The sequence below is a fragment of the Ptychodera flava genome, chromosome 16 (assembly GCF_041260155.1).
Source record: "Ptychodera flava strain L36383 chromosome 16, AS_Pfla_20210202, whole genome shotgun sequence".
Classification (NCBI taxonomy): Eukaryota; Metazoa; Hemichordata; class Enteropneusta; family Ptychoderidae; genus Ptychodera; species Ptychodera flava.
The window spans coordinates 2,159,638-2,177,741 of NC_091943.1; the positions used below are offsets into that span (position 1 = coordinate 2,159,638).

The window sequence follows — 18,104 nt, forward strand, 5'->3', positions numbered from 1 at the left end:
TAATCAATGCTGATAAATGTGAGCTGGTGAATAAACATTATGAGTTGGTCTCAAAATTTCGCTACCTCAAACAAATATTGTTAAACACTTGCGTCTGTAACGTATGGAGGTTCGTAGTACAGTAAATTGAAGTATCATAGAACAGGGAGTCCAATAACTTTGACACGGAGTAGGTGTTATTGGACCCCACTTGAACTTTGATCTCAAAACACCTATACATCAACACAGGGGAATAGAAGAGAAATTTACACATTTTTTACCAAAAAAATGCATCTTAACATCTTGTACTTATCTGACTGAGTAATGGTCAGTCCAAAACGTGTGATTTGAGTTTAAGTTTCGTACTGTGAACTTAAAGGTATACTGTCACCTATTCCAATTTTGCCATAGTTACCATGAAAAGAGAAAGAAAATCTAATCAATCACTGTGTGGCTACCTTTTAAAAACAGCACCCTCATGGGCATTTTGAATACTAAGGAACGCCCCTTTGACCATGTATGGGCAAATTTAGATTACAGGTGACTGTATACCCTTATTGCTGGTGCAATAAAACTAGGAACACCGAAGTCCCTATATACGTAGCGAAACCTCTGAGGATATCCCTATATCGGCAAGTAATTAGCCAACAGTGGTATCGCTACAATATCGCTAGTGCATCAGATCATCTTAGTTTGTTCATCAAAAACACTTGTCTGGTATGATTGACTAAAAAACTTATAGGTTGGTTAATTTTAAAGGTTACTTACAAAGTACCGGAATTCATGTCTTCATACATCGCATGCTTCGGTATTGTCCTTGACGATAGGTGTCGCAGACAATACCACCGCTTCACAATATACTTGGGAATGGAATACGGTATTTTGTGAATAACCCTATACGTATTACTTTGTACTTGAAGTACTTTTGTGTATTTATGTGTTCATGTGTATATATATTGCCGATGCAAGATCCATCACAAGATCCATCACAAACTGTGACAGTGGTAAGACACAACGTCGATTCGACAAAAACACTCGTAAAATTAACGCACACCGTCGCTACCGTAGGAACCTCAAGATTCGTCATTCAAGTCGGTCAAACGGACTGGTAGTCAACCTCAGTGACAAACAACTGGATGAAAGCGCTACACATCTATTAGGCCGTGGACTTGGCTTCTGCCCGAAACCCAAGTCCCTCGATACGAAGGGAATGGTATACGATTGTGCGACATACACCAGAAAAGTGCGACTTCTACACTACTTCTCACGACAATCTGATGACATCTACAACACTAATACAACGCCAGATGTGCTAAAACAATATAAACCTACGAAGAAGTGGACACCTAAACCTGGTATTGATAAATCTGTTGATGTCTACTGTTCTAAAATATTGAACGAAGTGTACGCTTATCAACCACCCCGTTTCAACTCCACCGTCGACAATTTGACACTACAAGAACGCGCCGCGCTTAATGAACTCAAAGATAATGAAAACATAGTTATCACCAAAGCCGACAAAGGAGGAGCTCTGGTTGTACTTAATAAAACAGACTACGATAAAGAATGCCGAAGACAACTAAATGATACGAATTTTTATGAAAGAGAAGATTCAGATGTCACTGTGTCCGTCATCAAATCATTGAAAGAACACTGTAACATTCTTTATCGTCATGAGGTCATTGATGAAGCCACATTCGATGCCTTGTGCAACATCGACGATTCGGAGGAAGCATACTTCTACATTCTACCGAAAATCCATAAGCTGTCGCAAGAACAACTTGATAATCATGTTATACCACCGGGTAGACCGATTTGTAGCCATATAAATAGTCCATGTAGACCAGCTGCTCTTTGGTTGGACTTCATCCTAACAGCCACAGAAGCAGATTACTGCAGGGGCGAACTTGTGCAAGATTCCACAGAATTTCTTGCCCATCTTAACCACTTTAAAATACACATGCCCCACTTCCGAGAGATTTACTACTTGTTACCATGGATGTACGCAGTCTCTATACCAACATACCACACCAAGAAGGGCTCGTCGCCATGGAAACTGCTCTACGCCTTCATTCACGATACACCATGACACAAATTGAAGACATTATAAAACTTGTTCAGTTTATCTTGACAAATAACCATTTTTCGTTTAAGGATGGGCATTTTCGTCAAGTTACAGGCACCGCAATGGGGATCCCATTTGCTGTCAAGTATGCCAATATCTACATGACTTGGTTTCGTAAGTCATTTCTACTCAGTATATCAGTTCATTCCCTTTGGCACAGAAGATTTGTTGATGACTTAATTGATCTATTTACTATCACCGAAGTCGAATTACAACAATATATACAACATATCAACAGTGTCCATCCTACAATCAAGTTCGATGTTGAATATAGCAAATCTAGCAGAACATTCCTTGATGTAAACATCATACGACACAGGGATAGACTAGAAACTGACCTACACACCAAACCAACAGATTCTGGATCCTACATCTCCCCGACCTCATGTCACCCACCCCACATATTCCGCTCAGTACCGTATAGTGGAGCTATCCGTATCCGCCGGATATGTTCGTTAGATAATTGGATGGAAAATCGACTTGACACATTCGCCAGTAATCTCGTTAAATCTGGATACAAGAGTAAGCACATCGCCCCAATAATTAACAAAGTTCGCAAACTTAATCGCAGAGACTTACTGCAGTATAAAACCAAATCACCAGAAACAAGACTGACATATGTCACCAATTACAATCCATTAGGTCCCGATGTTAAAAAGATAGTCTCCGCTCATCATCATATACTCATGCAGTCAGATACTATGAAGGACGCCATGCCTACAATTCCATTGATTTCGTACAGACGATGTAGAAACCTACGTGATATCCTTGTACACAACAAACAGAAAGTAAGTCATCGATTAAACACGTCCCATCCATGCAACGCTACGCGATGTGTCAATTGCAAATTCATGTTGACCACGGACACCATCACCAGCACTTCTACAGGAGAACACTTCAACATCAGAGGCGATCTCACCTGCAAGTCATCATGGGTAGTTTATTGCATAATTTGTAGCAAATGTAAACAAATGTACGTCGGACAGACAACTAATATCCTCAAACAGCGTATCAGTGGTCATCGTAGCTGTATCAGAAGACAGCAATACAGTACAAGTCCACTAGTTGCACCTCATTATAATAGTCCTGGACACTCAGAAGATAACTTCACAGTTGTAGCGATCGAACAATAACCAACACAAAGACCCGGTCAACTTAGATGCCAGAGAAACGTTTTGGATCAAGAAACTACGTACTTTGTTCCCCGATGGACTAAACACAGAAACACCTCTAACCGTGTAATTGACACGTTCGAGTTCCAACTATCCCAGTTCAATCTCATTTTATTATTGTTCCTGTCATCTGCTCATAACATTGAACTCCGTTAACACCCTATTGTCCTTTTTTTTTACACCTGTACTTTGCCCGTTGGCTGTACTTTACCCCTGGATTCTGTTCATCAGTTGGACCTGACGATGCCTTGTGAACAAGGCGAAAGCTTGTCACTGTAAGAACCATAAGTTGTGTTTTGTTGAGACCATCCAAATTCTAAGATTTTGTTATATATATATATATATATATATATATATATATATATATATATATATATATATATATATATATATATACATATATATGTGTGTGTGTGTGTGTGTGTGTGTGTGTGTGTGTGTATTTGCTTTTCTATCTTGTATGTGTTTATTTGTTTGTTGCTCGATTGCTCATCCGTACCTTTTTGCCTTTACAGGTTACCAAGGACCCCCACAAGAGCAATTTCAATTTTACAACCCACAGGGACAATACCCACAGGGCCAGCTGAACATCTCTCCGGAGCAAATAATGTATACGGAGCAACGTCCAAGTATGGACTTAAAACCGAGTCGCCAATCAACCCGCCAACAGAATACGTGCAAACCGAAAGAAGTCGATCTGTTGGATTAGCTGTTAAGAACGTGTGTTATGGGCAGCACAAGAGTGTTTCAGCGGAATATATTGTCTTTCTTTTGTAGACATTTCCTGTTCCAACAGTTTGCATGTCTGTTGTCAGACTCTGCTTTTGTTTAAATTATTTAGGCCTACATCAATATGCACGTGAATAATGATGTCATTTTATTTAACTCTAGATACAGGCAATAAGCCTAGGTACGTGAAATGAGGGATGATTTGATGGTTTAAGGTAGCATCCGTAAATACTTCACTTTTGCTGAAGCTTATTGTAAGAATAAATTCAAGGGGTCAAAATGCGAAATAGAGAATCAATAGATGTTAGAGGTGGGATGATAAAAACCAAGGTAATCTGATTGTTTGAGCTAGTATTGCCTTCAGTCATGTCCTACAGAGATTTACCTTCTTGTAAGATCTTAGTGACATTTTAATAAAAGAAGCTTGTCTGTTTTTTCCAAATACTGCAGCACATCTTGGTCTACGTTTCACTATCCCCATGGAGGATCTCTGTATACTCTTTCGATCTAGTTCGGTCGACTACGATATAAGATATGTAAGCCGGGATATCTAGGGTAACATGTCTACAGTATACAAATGCTAATACCCGAGGGTTTGTGATTCACTCCAAAATTCAGTAAACACTTATTATTACGTGATATGAACTGTTGCTCTTTTGCTATGGTCGTCTCGTCCGCGACGTGACGCTTGGATCATTACGTTCAATCAAATTGTAGTCTTGTCATATACAGTGATCTGCCAGACAAGTACAGTCCAGACAGGAGCTCTTGCTTACTTACTCATTCTTGCAATCCTGTTGCTCATATTAGTCTACATCACTACTGTTGATGTAGCATTACTCAAACAACAGCGGATCCGATTTTTCCCAAATCATGCAGTACATTCGACTTTCACCAGCCACCGTAAGGGACCTCGGGATCTACGTTTACGACATTAGACATGTAAGCTAGGGAGTATGGAGGGACAGTTGCACAAACAAATATGGCGAAATAGGCTTGACTGACAACGATACGCTCTGAAATCTGACGATTGAGTAAAACGGACGTGAGAGTCAAGTTGAATTGGAGGTGAGTTTAAAAATGATAGTAATCTGATGATTGGTTACAGGATATTCATACAGTATTCTGCGCCTCTGAATACATGCAGCATTTCACATACGAGAGTTTATGTTTCGCTCCATTGATGTTCAGCAACACGCCAGCTGGTATCACTTTTCTTTCCTCGTTGTCTCTTCTACAGTGCGTTACGTGCATGAGGCATTTCTTTGAATCAAATTATAAATACTATGAATGTTGTTGTGGTCTAATATTTGTCAATAATCTGCTGAACAGACAAGGACTCAAATATGTTATGTTTAACAAGCTGCACGTGCTCACACATACATTGAAAATAGTGTCTCTTGCAATCATTCTGCCTTTATGTTTTGACGTCACTTGTGTTTAATGTGGCCACCTGTGTGAATGCTTCCCCAATGATTGCGAGCGGCCATGCTGTTTCAAAACGGAGAGATCATCTTATCTGGGTCGTACAAGATAATATAACCTGAACTTACCTAGATAGACTCGTTTGTGACATTAACGTTGCAAGATCACATTCAATCAGACCAAATATTTTGCAACTGCTCCCTTGAGCACTCACCAGGACCAACGCAGATTATGAGTTTTATTAATCAGATGTAATAGAATAATTTATATATCACATAGTTTAAGCCTTTGCCCGACAACGCAAGCTCACGTGAAAATTTGCAGATATGGGCCTACATTTGTTTAGCAGCTTTAGCTCAAAGAGTTCACGCCATAAAAAGGAAAACTAGGAATTTCATTTTATACAGTAAAATTGAAAATAGTCTGAACTTGGCAAATTATATTATGGTATATAAATTTCCATTACGTTTCCAGGCATTGTCTGTTTAAAATATTATGATGAAATGAAGCTTTCTTAGCTCGACGGTCGAATTCCGTGATTGAAACCTGCTTGTTGTTCTGTTCTATTCAATTACATATGCTATCCACATTCAGCTTTGCAATCGAAAGCGAAAAGATTTATTACCTTCTATTGTCAGTCACTGACGATACCAGAGGCAGAGTATTCACCCTATCCTGGGGATCAACCTAAAGGCGTGACCTATTGAACTCAGTAAAAAACTTCATAAAGGTTATAAAGGTATAAAACCGCACAAACGCGAGTATAAAGTAGATAAAATTACAACACTGACGAAGGGTTGTGTCCTAAACGTCTGTTGTTAATCCTCTACACATAGATTTTTTATCTACCGTTTTTCCTGTATTGCAATTTTTACCTATTGAACACTACCGATGTAGCTTGGTGAACTAAATAGTATGTCCAAACCAACAAGCAGACTAGGCACCACCCGTATATAATACTTAAATCATTGAGGCGATCTATAAACACAGGCTACCGAACTGCAGCTGATGTTGTGTTATGATTCGTGTACATAATTCGCTCTCTGAAAAGATAGTTTTAAATACTTTCGCTCAAACTTTTTCTCATAGGGAAACTTTTGAAGTAAACTCTTTAGCCAAAAGAGTCCAAAGGTATAGAGAAGCAAATTAGAAATAACAATTGCAAATGCTATGGAAAAAGAAAAAACTATTTTATATTTACCAAACAAAGAGAAGACGAATTCCTTTTGTTTCAGAAAAATAAGTGCACGCAATTCAAGCAAACTACGATAAACGCAATATTAATTTTTGTGTCCAAAAAGTTGTTTCTTGGCGTATTTTAACTGTTTATTAGCTTTTTCTCTAAACGAACTGAATCCGCGGACTAAATTTTCAAGCGAAAGGACCATGAGAATGGTCAATGTCAAAAAAAAAGAAAAATGTCGACTTTGGGACTGACACATTAAGTGGCTGTCCTGACTTTCCGCGTATTGCTTATGTAGTTGGGTACTCCGCCCAAGGTCAAATAAAAAAGTGCGTGCTTCAAGTAACCTGTCCTACACTACGAAACGCAAATAACACTAACAAAAAGACATAATAATCTTGTTGTTTTCTCTTCTCAAACCTAATATCTTTTTAAAATTTCAAAGGCTTCATCTTTCTATACCTGTAACAATTTTCGAGTGCGACAGTTAAAAGAACCAAGTTTTGACAAAAAATGAAGGTTTTTATGCGTGTATGATATCAAACTAACGTAGCCGTCATTGTCACAGTTCAGAAGTTGCACGTCTAACCATCAAAGAGTTAACCTTACATTTTAGTTTTCTGCTCAACTAAATTTGGATTAACATACCCGCTGCGCAACATGCTTCACAAATTTTATATTCTGTCATTAAGGAGGTAACAACAACATTCCGCTCACAAAACTGTCAATTACGAATTTCAGACAATCAACGGCAATTATATTATGTTTATCATAAAAAGGTATGAAATACAGATGTCACAAACTACTCGGTGAACACCAGTGAATTTTTGAGTTGAAATGTATTGATACCAAATCAAACTTATGAGTCATCAGCAGCTTATTGTGTGCTTGCAGTGTGACAAAAAATCACAATCTTGTTGGTTTCACAGAGTCGCCTTTTCCGTTGAAATCAATTGTAAGCGAATACTTCAAGTGGCTCTAGAGTCGAACATGAGCTCACAAGCGCAAGGCCAACTACGAGTGCCTACGGCAGTGAACGCTCCTCAACAACCAATTGTCTACATACAAGCACCTGTACATGAAGGCTCTTTGGTGCCAAATTTCGCCCACAAAGCTTCCTCCCGCTTTGGACTTTGCCAGATAATTTTTGGCATAATATTGATTCTTCTTGGGATCGCACACTTTTTCGCCGGGGTCTTTTTATCATTTGTTGGAACTCCAATATGGTGTGGAGCATTTGTGAGTATAGATCTTTTTTTATTCATTTATTTTATATATTTATTTTTAATTATTTATTATACTTCCTCACTAGCATACGTAGATTACATATAAAAGACGAAAAGAGACACAAAAACCCAACTATACTGCATGAAAAAAAATCAATACAACAGTTGAACAATAGAATATCAAAACTAAAACAGTAGCCAGTAAATAGTAGATGCAAACAGGTGTCGAACGCCTCTAACAGTGATGTCCCATCATGCATTAAAAAGAAACAGAAAATGTTAAAGGACAACGACAAACAGAAAATCAAATTGATTGTTAAACATTCACATAATGAAAATAGAAAATGCCAGATGAAATCTCACACAGGAGCAAAATTGGATGGCAACTGTAACAGCGACATGATGTTATCCATGGACAAGTGTCGGTTGAATTGAAATGAGTTTTAAATTTCTGCTGATAAACACTTCACTTTTGTTAAAAAAGGCCATACTCTCTGAAGATGTGATATGGGAATGCAACTGGTTCCAGAATGGAACAGTTCTGTTAAAGTATGAACGCGTAAATGATACTGTGTGGCAAGAATGAGGTTTAAGTCGTAAATAGTCGTTACTTGATCTGGTACAGGGATAATTATAATTGGCGCTATAATGCAAAGTCATCTAAATTAATATCATAATATCTATAAAAATACTTATAGAAAAATATTAAGTCTGCTATTTGTCTTCTGTAAGTTTTGAGCAGGAGGTTAAGTTTAGATAGCCTGTAGTCCATGGGCTAGAGGGGGGTCTACGTGCAACCCCCCCCCCCGACAGGATAACAAACCTGTATTTTTCAGAAGCCTTGAGATCCCTAGAATACTAAATGGGATTTTAACAGAAAAAATATAGGGATGGAATAGCTGTTATGGTCATGTTTTGAAGGGTACCGCAAAATCACCATTTTCCAACCCAAATGCATTTTCGTCAAATCTGTCTTCTTGTAAGTCATGTGCTGAGCTTATTTTTTAACATAACCTCACTTGTTTGGTATCATTAGAAAGGGAATTTATTCTTCTTTAAGATGACATATTGTACTATGCAATATCTTCTACAGTTTTTGTGAAATATGACAAAAACTTACCCCATACCCCAAAATTTAACATTGCAAATTACAGTAAATCTCAAATTCTACCAATTTTTTAGCTTGGCATGATAAAAAATGCAATGCTTTGAATGAAATCTGTTTTATTTGATACAGGGACATGTCAGAAATATGAAATAGACTTTTAACAGAAAAAATATTGGGACTCTACAGCTGTAACAGTCATATTTTGAAGGGTAACGCAAAATCACAGCGTTGCAGATTTGCATGCATTTTTTGTTAAACCTGTCTTCCTATAAGTCATCTGCTGAGCCTGTTTTTGAATATAACCTCATTTGTTAGGTATCATTAGAAAGATAATTTACTAATCTTTAAAATGACATATTGTAACATGCAATATCTAGTATAGTTTTCATGATTCATGACCAAAACTTACCCCATACCCCAAAGTTTACATTGAAAATTGCAGTCATAGCTAAAATCAAATTTTACAAATTTTTGAGGCACACACAAAAAGTCTGGCCATTTTTGCGATTAAATCTGTTTTATTTGGTACAGGGACATGTCAGAAATATGAAATAGACTTTTAACAGAAAAAATATTGGGACTCTACAGCTGTAACAGTCATATTTTGAAGGGTACCGCAAAATCACAGCGTTGCAGATTTGCATGCATTTTTGTTAAACCTGTCTTCATTTAAGTCATCTGCTGAGCTTGTTTTTGAATATAACCTCATTTGTTAGGTATCATTAGAAAGATAATTTACTAATCTTTAAAATGACATATTGTAACATGCAATATATAGTATAGTATTCAGTATATATGACCAAAACTTACCCCATACCCCAAAGTTTACATTGAAAATTGCGGTCAAATCTAAAACCAAATTCTACAATTTTTTTAGCTAGACGCAAAAAGTCTGGCCGTTTTTGCTATTAAATCTGTTTTATGTGGTACAGGGAAATGTCAAAGATATCAAATAGACTTTTAACAGAAAAAATATTGGGACTCTACAGCTGTAACAGTCATATTTTGAAGGGTACCGCAAATTCACAGTGTTGCAGATTTGCGTGCATTCTTGTTAAAGCTGTCTTCCTATAGGTCATCTGCTGAGCTTGTTTTTGAATATAACCTCATTTGTTAGGTACCATTATAAAGATAATTTACTAATCTTTAAAATGACATATTGTAACATGCAACATCTAGTATAGTTTTCATGAAATATGACCAAAACTTACCCCATACCCCAAAGTTTACATTGAAAATTGCAGTCATAGCTAAAATCAAATTTTACAAATTTATGAGGTACACACAAAAAGTCTGGCCATTTTTCCCTTTTCTACAGTTTTTATGAAATATGACCAAAACTTAGCCCATACCCCAAAGTTGACATCGTAAACTACTTTCATAGCTAAAATCTATCAATTTTTTACGGAGACATAAACCATTGGGCAATTTTTTGTATGAAATCTGTTTTAATTTGAACTTGGCCATATCAGAAATATGAAATGAACTTTTAACAGAAAAAATATTGGGACTCTATAGCTCTAACAGCTGTATTTTTAAGGGTACAGCAAAATCTCAGTATTCCTGATTTGCATTCGTTTTTGTTAAATCTGTCTTCTTATAATTCGTCTGCTGAGCTTGTTATTTATTATAACCTGGCTTGTTTAGTATCATTGGAAAGGTAATGAACTGGTATTTACAATGATTTATTGTAACATGCAATATCTTGTACAGTTTTATGGAATATGACCGAAACTTACCCCATACCCCAAGGTTTATATAGAGTACTGTTATAGCTAACGTGATCAAATTCCGCGAATTTTTAGCTAGACATGATAAAAAGAGCTCTGTTTTGGTATTAAATCTGTTGTATTTGGTACTTGGTCATGTCAGATATGTGAAATAGACTTTTAACAGAAAAAATATGTGGATTGTATAGTTGTAACAGGCATGTTTTGAAAGGAACTGCTAAATCACGGTACCACAGACTGGCACCTTTTTTGTTAAATTCTTCTTCTTGTAAGTCACCTGCTTAGCTTATTTTGTAACACAACCTCGCTTGTGAGGTATCATTAGTAGGGCAATTTATTCTTCTTTTAGATGACATATTGTAATATGCAATGTCCTTCATAGTTTTTCTGAAATATGGTCAAACTTTACCCCTTACCCCAAAAGTTCAAATAGCAAATTATGGCTTATCTTAAATTCTACCATTTTTTGCTACACATAATACAAAAGGCCATTCTTGTATGAAATCTGATTTATTTGTAAAGTATGTCAAAGTATAAAATTAACTTTGAACGGGAAAATGATAAAATTTAGTAGCCATTTGGATCATTTTTGGAGGGGGAACCAATATATGTCAAAGGTATGTGTTTCGGCAAATTTGCCCTTATACCTGGGTACCCTTCCAAATATGATCCAAAAGGCTATCAAATCATGATATTCCTGTTAAAAGTTTATTTCATATTTGTGACATACTTTTTTAACAAAAACACAGATTTCATAGATTGCATACAAGCAATGCCTTTTGTATACAAAGTTAATAAATTGTAAAAATGGTAGAGTTTCAGATTTGCAGTAATTAATTGCTATATAAACCTTGGGGTATGGGGTAAGCTTTGGTCCTATTTGATGAAACCTAAACAAGATATTGCATATTAAAATATGTCATTTGAAAAAAGTGGTAAATTACCTTTTCAATGGTACCAAATAAACATGGTTATGTAATAAAATAAGCTCAGCAGATGACCTACAATGGACAAAATTAACAAAAACACATATGGGTCTGCACTGCTGTGATTTTGCAGTACCCCACAGAATATGCCGGTTACAGCCATAGAATCCACATATTGTTTCTGTTAAAAGTCTAGTTCATATTTCTGACATGTCCCTGTACCAAATAAGACAGATTTAATAGCAAAAAACTGCCAGTTTTTTTGTGTCTAGCTAAAAAATTTGTAAAATTTTATTTTAGCTATGACTGCAATTTTCAATGTAAACTTTGGGGTATGGGGTAAGTTTTGGTCATATTTCATGAAAACTATACTAGATGTTGCATGTTACAATATGTCATTTTAAAGATTAGTAAATTATCTTTATAATGGTACCTAACAAATGAGGTTATATTCAAAAACAAGCTCAGCAGATGACTTATAAGAAGACAGGTTTAACAAAAATGAATGCAAATATGCAACACTGTGGTTTTGCAGTAGCCTTCAAAATATGACTGTTACAGCTGTAGAGTCCCAATATTTTTTCTGTTAAAAGTCTATTTGATATTTCTGACATGTTCTTGTACCACATAAAACAGATTTAATAGCAAAAACTGACAGATTTTATATGTCTGGGTTAAAAAATGGTAGAATTTGATTTTATCTTTGACCGCAATTTTCAATGTAAACTTTGGGGTATGGGGTAAGTTTTGGTCATGAATTATGAATACTATACAATATATTGCATGTTACGATATGTCATTTCAAAGATTAGTAAATTATCTTCTTAATGATACCTAACAAATGACGTTATAATCAAAAACAGGCTCAACAGATGACCTATACGAACACAAGTTCAACAAAAATGCATGCAAATCTGCAACACTGTGGTTTTGCTGTACCCTTCAAAATATGACTGTTACAGCTGTAGAGTCCCAATATTTTTTCTGATAAAAGTCTGTTTGATATTTCTGACATGTCGTTGTACTAAATAAAACAGATTTAATAGCAAAATTGGCCAGATTTTTTGTGTCTAGCTAAAAAATTGGTAGAATTTGATTTTAGCTATGACTGCAATTTTCAATGTAAACTTTGGGATATGGGGTAAGTTTTAGTCATATTCATGATAACTATACTAGATATTGCATGTTACAATATGTCATTTTAAAGATAAGTAAATTATCTTTCTAATGATACCTAACAAATGAGGTTATATTCAAAAGCAAGCTCAGCAGATGACTTTAATTTAGACAGATTCAACAAAAATGCATGCCAATCTACAACGCTGTGATTTTGCGGTACCCTTCAAAATATGACTGTTACAGCTGTAGAGTCCCAATATTTTTTCTGTTAAAAGTCTATTTGATATTTCTGACATGTTCTTGTACCAAATAAAACAGATTTAATCGCAAAAACGGCCAGATTTTTTGTGTCTAGCTAAATAATTTGTAGAATTTGATTTTAGCTTTGACTGCAATTTTCAATGTAAACTTTGGGGTATGGGGTAAGTTTTGGTCATGAATCATGAATACTATACAATATATTGCATGTTACAATATGTCATTTTAAAGATTAGTAAATTATCTTTCTAATGATACCTAACAAATGAGGTTATAATCAAAAACAGGCTCAGCAGATGACCTATATGAACACAAGTTTAACAAAAATGCATGCAAATCTGCAACACTGTGGTTTTGCTGTACCCTTCAAAATATGACTGTTACAGCTGTACAGTCTCAATATTTTTTTCTGTTAAAAGTCTATTTCATATTTCTGACATGTCCCTGTATCAAATAAAACAAATTTAAACGCAAAAACTGCCAGATTTTTTGTGTCTAGCTAAGAAATTTGTAAAATTTTATTTTAGCTATGACTGCAATTTTCAATGTAAACTTTGGGGTATGGGGTAAGTTTTGGTCATATTCATGAAAACTGTACTAGATGTTGCATGTTACAATATGTCATTTTAAAGATTCGTAAATGATCTTATAATGGTACCTAACAAATAAGGTTATATTCAAAAACAGGCTATTCAGATGACTTATAGGAAGACAGGTTTAACATAAATGCATGCTAATCTGTAACACTGTGATTTTGCGTTACCCTTCAAAATATGACTGTTACAGCTGTAGAGTCCCAATGTTTTTTCTGTTAAAAGTCTTTCATATTTCTGAAATGTCCCTGTATCAAATAAAACAGATTTTATTCAAAGCATTGCATTTTTTATTATGCCAAGCGAAAAAAATGGTAGAATTTGAGATTTACTGTAATTTGCAATGTTAAATTTTTGGGTATGGGGTAAGTTTTTGTCATATTTCACAAAAACTGTAGAAGATATTGCATAGTACAATATGCCATCTTAAAGACGAATGAATTCCCTTTCTAATAATACCAAACAAGTGAGGTTATGTTAAAAAGTAAGCTCAGCACATGACTTACAAGAAGACAGATTTGACGAAAATGCATTTGGGTTGGAAAATGGTGATTTTGCGGTACCCTTCAAAACATGACCATAACAGCTATTCCATCCCTATATTTTTTCTGTTAAAATCCCATTTAGTATTCTAGGGATCTCAAGGCTTCTGAAACATACAGGTTTGTTATCCTGTCGGAGGGGGGGGGTTGCACGTTGACCCCCTCTAGCCCACGGCCTTCTGTCTTTTGAATCTAAATCCGCGTGGTGACGGATATTCTAGGTAGCCTTTCGTTGAACGATTGCAAAATCCTATTTATATTCTGTTCGGATGTAACCACCCACAAACAACTACAATATTCTAAGCCACTCCTAATTAGAGCTGAATACAAAGTCTAGCTGGCATTCTGCGGACCGTCGAAACCCAAAATACGCTTTATCATTACCTAATTTACTATGAGATTTGCTTATATGACTATTCCAAACTGATCACTGTCAACATCATGCATGACCGTACATACTACCGAATTTCCAGCATGTAGAATACAAATTCAAAATCATCTTGCTTTAAAAATACAAAACTTTCCTGAAAAACCACTATGATAGCAACTAAATACAGTTTCCACTTCTAAAACAAGTCGTTAAACAAACTAATTAATTGATGTCATCGGCCAAGGCCGGATATTTCTATGAGGTCATGAAATGCTTTACTAAATGATAACCAGATATGAACTGAAAATACTCAAGCGTTTCATTATATATTGCAGTTATGTGGAAATTTGAACCTTTGCCACATGTTTGCAACTTTATTGAAAGTGTTATGATCAACATAATGAACAATATTCACCTGAGATTAATTCTAAAGTTCATTAAGTATTCAAATATGTAATTAGCTGAAATAAAAATCATTAATTTCTTTGAATGCTGTCATTGCATCACCACTTTAAAGAGCAAGCGTAATTTCTCTACAAAGCAGGGTCTAAAAAACTTGCATGGCGTTTTACCAACACGCACAGATATATTGATGATCTGATTAGTCTAAACAATCCAGACATATCAAATTACTTACATCATATATACCCTGATGAATTGGAAATCAAAGAAACAACTGAGAGTAGGAACTCAGCTTCATATCTTGATCTGTTCCTGCAAGTGGGTACTAATGGGCTACACACCAAGCTGTATGACAAAAGGGATGATTTTGATTTTGAAATCATAAATTATCCCCACTTATCAAGTAATATTCCATCTGCACCTGCTTATGGTGTGTATGTGTCTCAACTTCTCAGATATTGTAGGGCTTGTGATTCCTACGCAGATTTTCAAATGAGACACAGCTTATTAGTATCAAAACTAGTGAGACAGGGATATACATCCAAAAGACTCGTGAGGACTTTCAAAAAGTTCTACGGTCGATATTATGACATTGTGGCCAAATATGACACCTCGGTCACTCAAATGATTAGCAACAGCATTCCCGGCTTTGACTTATAACAGTGATTCATATACTGTATCACTTCATACAATATTAGACAATTTTGGGACCAATCCTGACGGGTGTAGCATGCTAGCAGGGTACGCTTACCCATTCCGGACACCTGGTACCACCACTAACTATCAGTGGTTCAGGATGGTCCTACTTAAATTTGTAAATCTCAAATGTCCCATGGACCTGGTAATGTATTACCTTGAATGAAAATGATTATTGGACCAGTTTTATGTCATATTCCTTTGGTCAAGTCCTTCAAGCTTTATAGGCCAAACTTTGAAAGCTCATTAGATATGCAAATTATAAATAACCTGGCATGAACATGCGAAATGACTTTTGTTATAACCTGGTATAATCATCAATGTGCATAGCATGTTTTGCCAACTTTGATCAGGTAAATTAAATCAGTAAAATCAGCTAAATCAGTAAAAATGTTAAATGACTTTTATAATGTTGAATCACTGTATCTTTAATGCACATAGCAATTTTCATCAACTTTGGTTTAGTCAATAAAGATAAATATCCCCAATTAGGGAAGTTCATTAAATTCAAATTTTGAATCGGCTGAAGTAAAAATCCTTAATGACTTTCAATAATGTTGTATTATACTATCTTCAATATCCGTAGCAAGAACTTTGAACTTTGGCCAAGTCAATTCAGATACATGTCCGTAATTAGGAAAGTTCATTAAATATGCAAATCAGGAACTGGCTGAAGTAAAAAACAGTTCATAACTTTCAATAATGTTATATCATTGTATCTTTAATGTACATAGCAAGTTTAATCAGTTTTGATCAAGTCAATTCAGTTATATATCGCTAATTAGGAAAGTTTATTAAATATGCAAATTAGAAATTGGCTGAAGTAAAAATGCTCAACTACTTTCAATAATGTTAAATCATAGTATCTTCAATATGCATACCAAGTTTCATCAATTTTGATCGAGTCGATTTAGATAACATATCCCTAATTAGAAAAGTTCATCAAACATGCAAATTAGCAATTATCTTTCATGTCACCCTTTTAATGTCTTTCATGGCTGATATATTTGATGTGGTCAACATTTGTAGCAAATCAAATAAATTGTTTGCAGTCGGTCTCAATGTATATCCGATTTTTCTAAAATCATTAATTATACAAATGAGCAAAAAGTAAGCAAGCCAGACCCAACAAAAACTAGTCAGTTCTTGCCATTGCACACTGAATCCATGTACCAGATTTGATTCTGATCTGAAAGGCCGTTTTTGAGATACCGAGCACACAGACAGACAGACAGAAAGACAGACACACAGACACAGACACACAGACAGACAAACATCGCTGCGACATATGCTCGCATGTGTGAATACGTGAGCAATAAATTAATGTCGGAAATGCTCTCTAGCAGTTCAACACCAAATAATATCCCAAAGATAAATATACATTGCACATTTACAGCATTTATCAAATAAATAAATAAATATATATATATTTAAATAAATGAATGAATGAATAAATAAATAAATAAATAAATGAATAAATAAATAAATGAATAAATAAATAAATAAATTAAGAAAAAAATGATAAATAAATGTGATAAAATAAAATAAATAAACCAATAAATAAAAAGTAAATACAACTTGTCAACATTTACAGGAAGAGAAAGGAAAACAGTCACAGAAGTAAATCGTTGAAGGGTATTGGTTGAACTCATTTAGTGTCTTCTATCGTCTTTGATTATCTAAAGCCTTATGATTTACCCTATAAATCACTTCATTGTTTTGTGAATTTTTTGTCTATTTAACTTTCAGATTATCGTCACTGGGTCACTAGGTGTTTTAGCTGCACGGCGTAAAACTAAGGGGATGGTATGTATGCGATTTTCTGTGTTACTGGGTTTGTTAAACGAAATATTCCGTTATTAACTGTGTACATATTCTTTCAGAATTACAATGACTGATGATTTTCTCAAAACAATATCGAGTTACTCAAAAATAATATTAAAGCAGCAGGGACAGCTTACAACAAGTGGATAGGCCTGTATATCACTGCTTGCAACTTATGGAAAAATTCAGCATATAATTATTATACCCTGCTTTCGATTGATTGACTTAACTTCACTTTTCTTACTTAGTTCTCGGTTAGAATCGCCATTTGTGATTTAAATTATCTTAATGAGGTTACTACGTTGCAACGGTGGTTACTCCAGCTTTTCACATTTCATAAAATACGTCTTCTGTAGAGGTACTGCACTATATATTATAATTTAAATTTTGGGAGCATTCATAAAGCACATTTCCGTTATTTTCTATTTAAACTCGATTGAAAACTAGCCGTATTTTCTACCCTGGGTTGGTAACTCTGCTGATGGACAGAATTGTCCCCGAGGTTATCGTTCGCCCAGTTAAAGTGATGAAGTTCGTTTCTTCGCCTTGATAAAGTTTGTATGTGCGATGTGTGATAGTGAGCATGCGTGCGTGGGTGCTTCACGAACTCTACAACGTGTGGAGCGGTCTCAGTCAGAAAAATGTAACAACTTAGCCGGCTATTGAACCACTCTTTTTGGGAGTGGAGATTTAGCCG

At 35.3% G+C, this 18,104-nt stretch overlaps 1 protein-coding gene across 2 annotated transcripts in view; it reads left to right on the forward strand.

The window, feature by feature from the left end:
* The window catches only part of LOC139152505 (membrane-spanning 4-domains subfamily A member 8-like), a 46,634-nt gene that overhangs the window by 17,409 nt on the left and 11,121 nt on the right, over positions 1 to 18,104 (forward strand). The window contains exons 5-7 of one of the 2 annotated variants that reach the window (XM_070725664.1): positions 3,792 to 5,073; positions 7,543 to 7,852; positions 17,333 to 17,389. In XM_070725664.1, the coding sequence (XP_070581765.1) occupies positions 7,604 to 7,852; positions 17,333 to 17,389 (306 nt within the window). In that variant the 5' untranslated portion in view covers positions 3,792 to 5,073; positions 7,543 to 7,603. The remainder of the gene's footprint in view (positions 1 to 3,791; positions 5,074 to 7,542; positions 7,853 to 17,332; positions 17,390 to 18,104) is intronic. The other variant, XM_070725665.1, reaches the window with a different exon arrangement.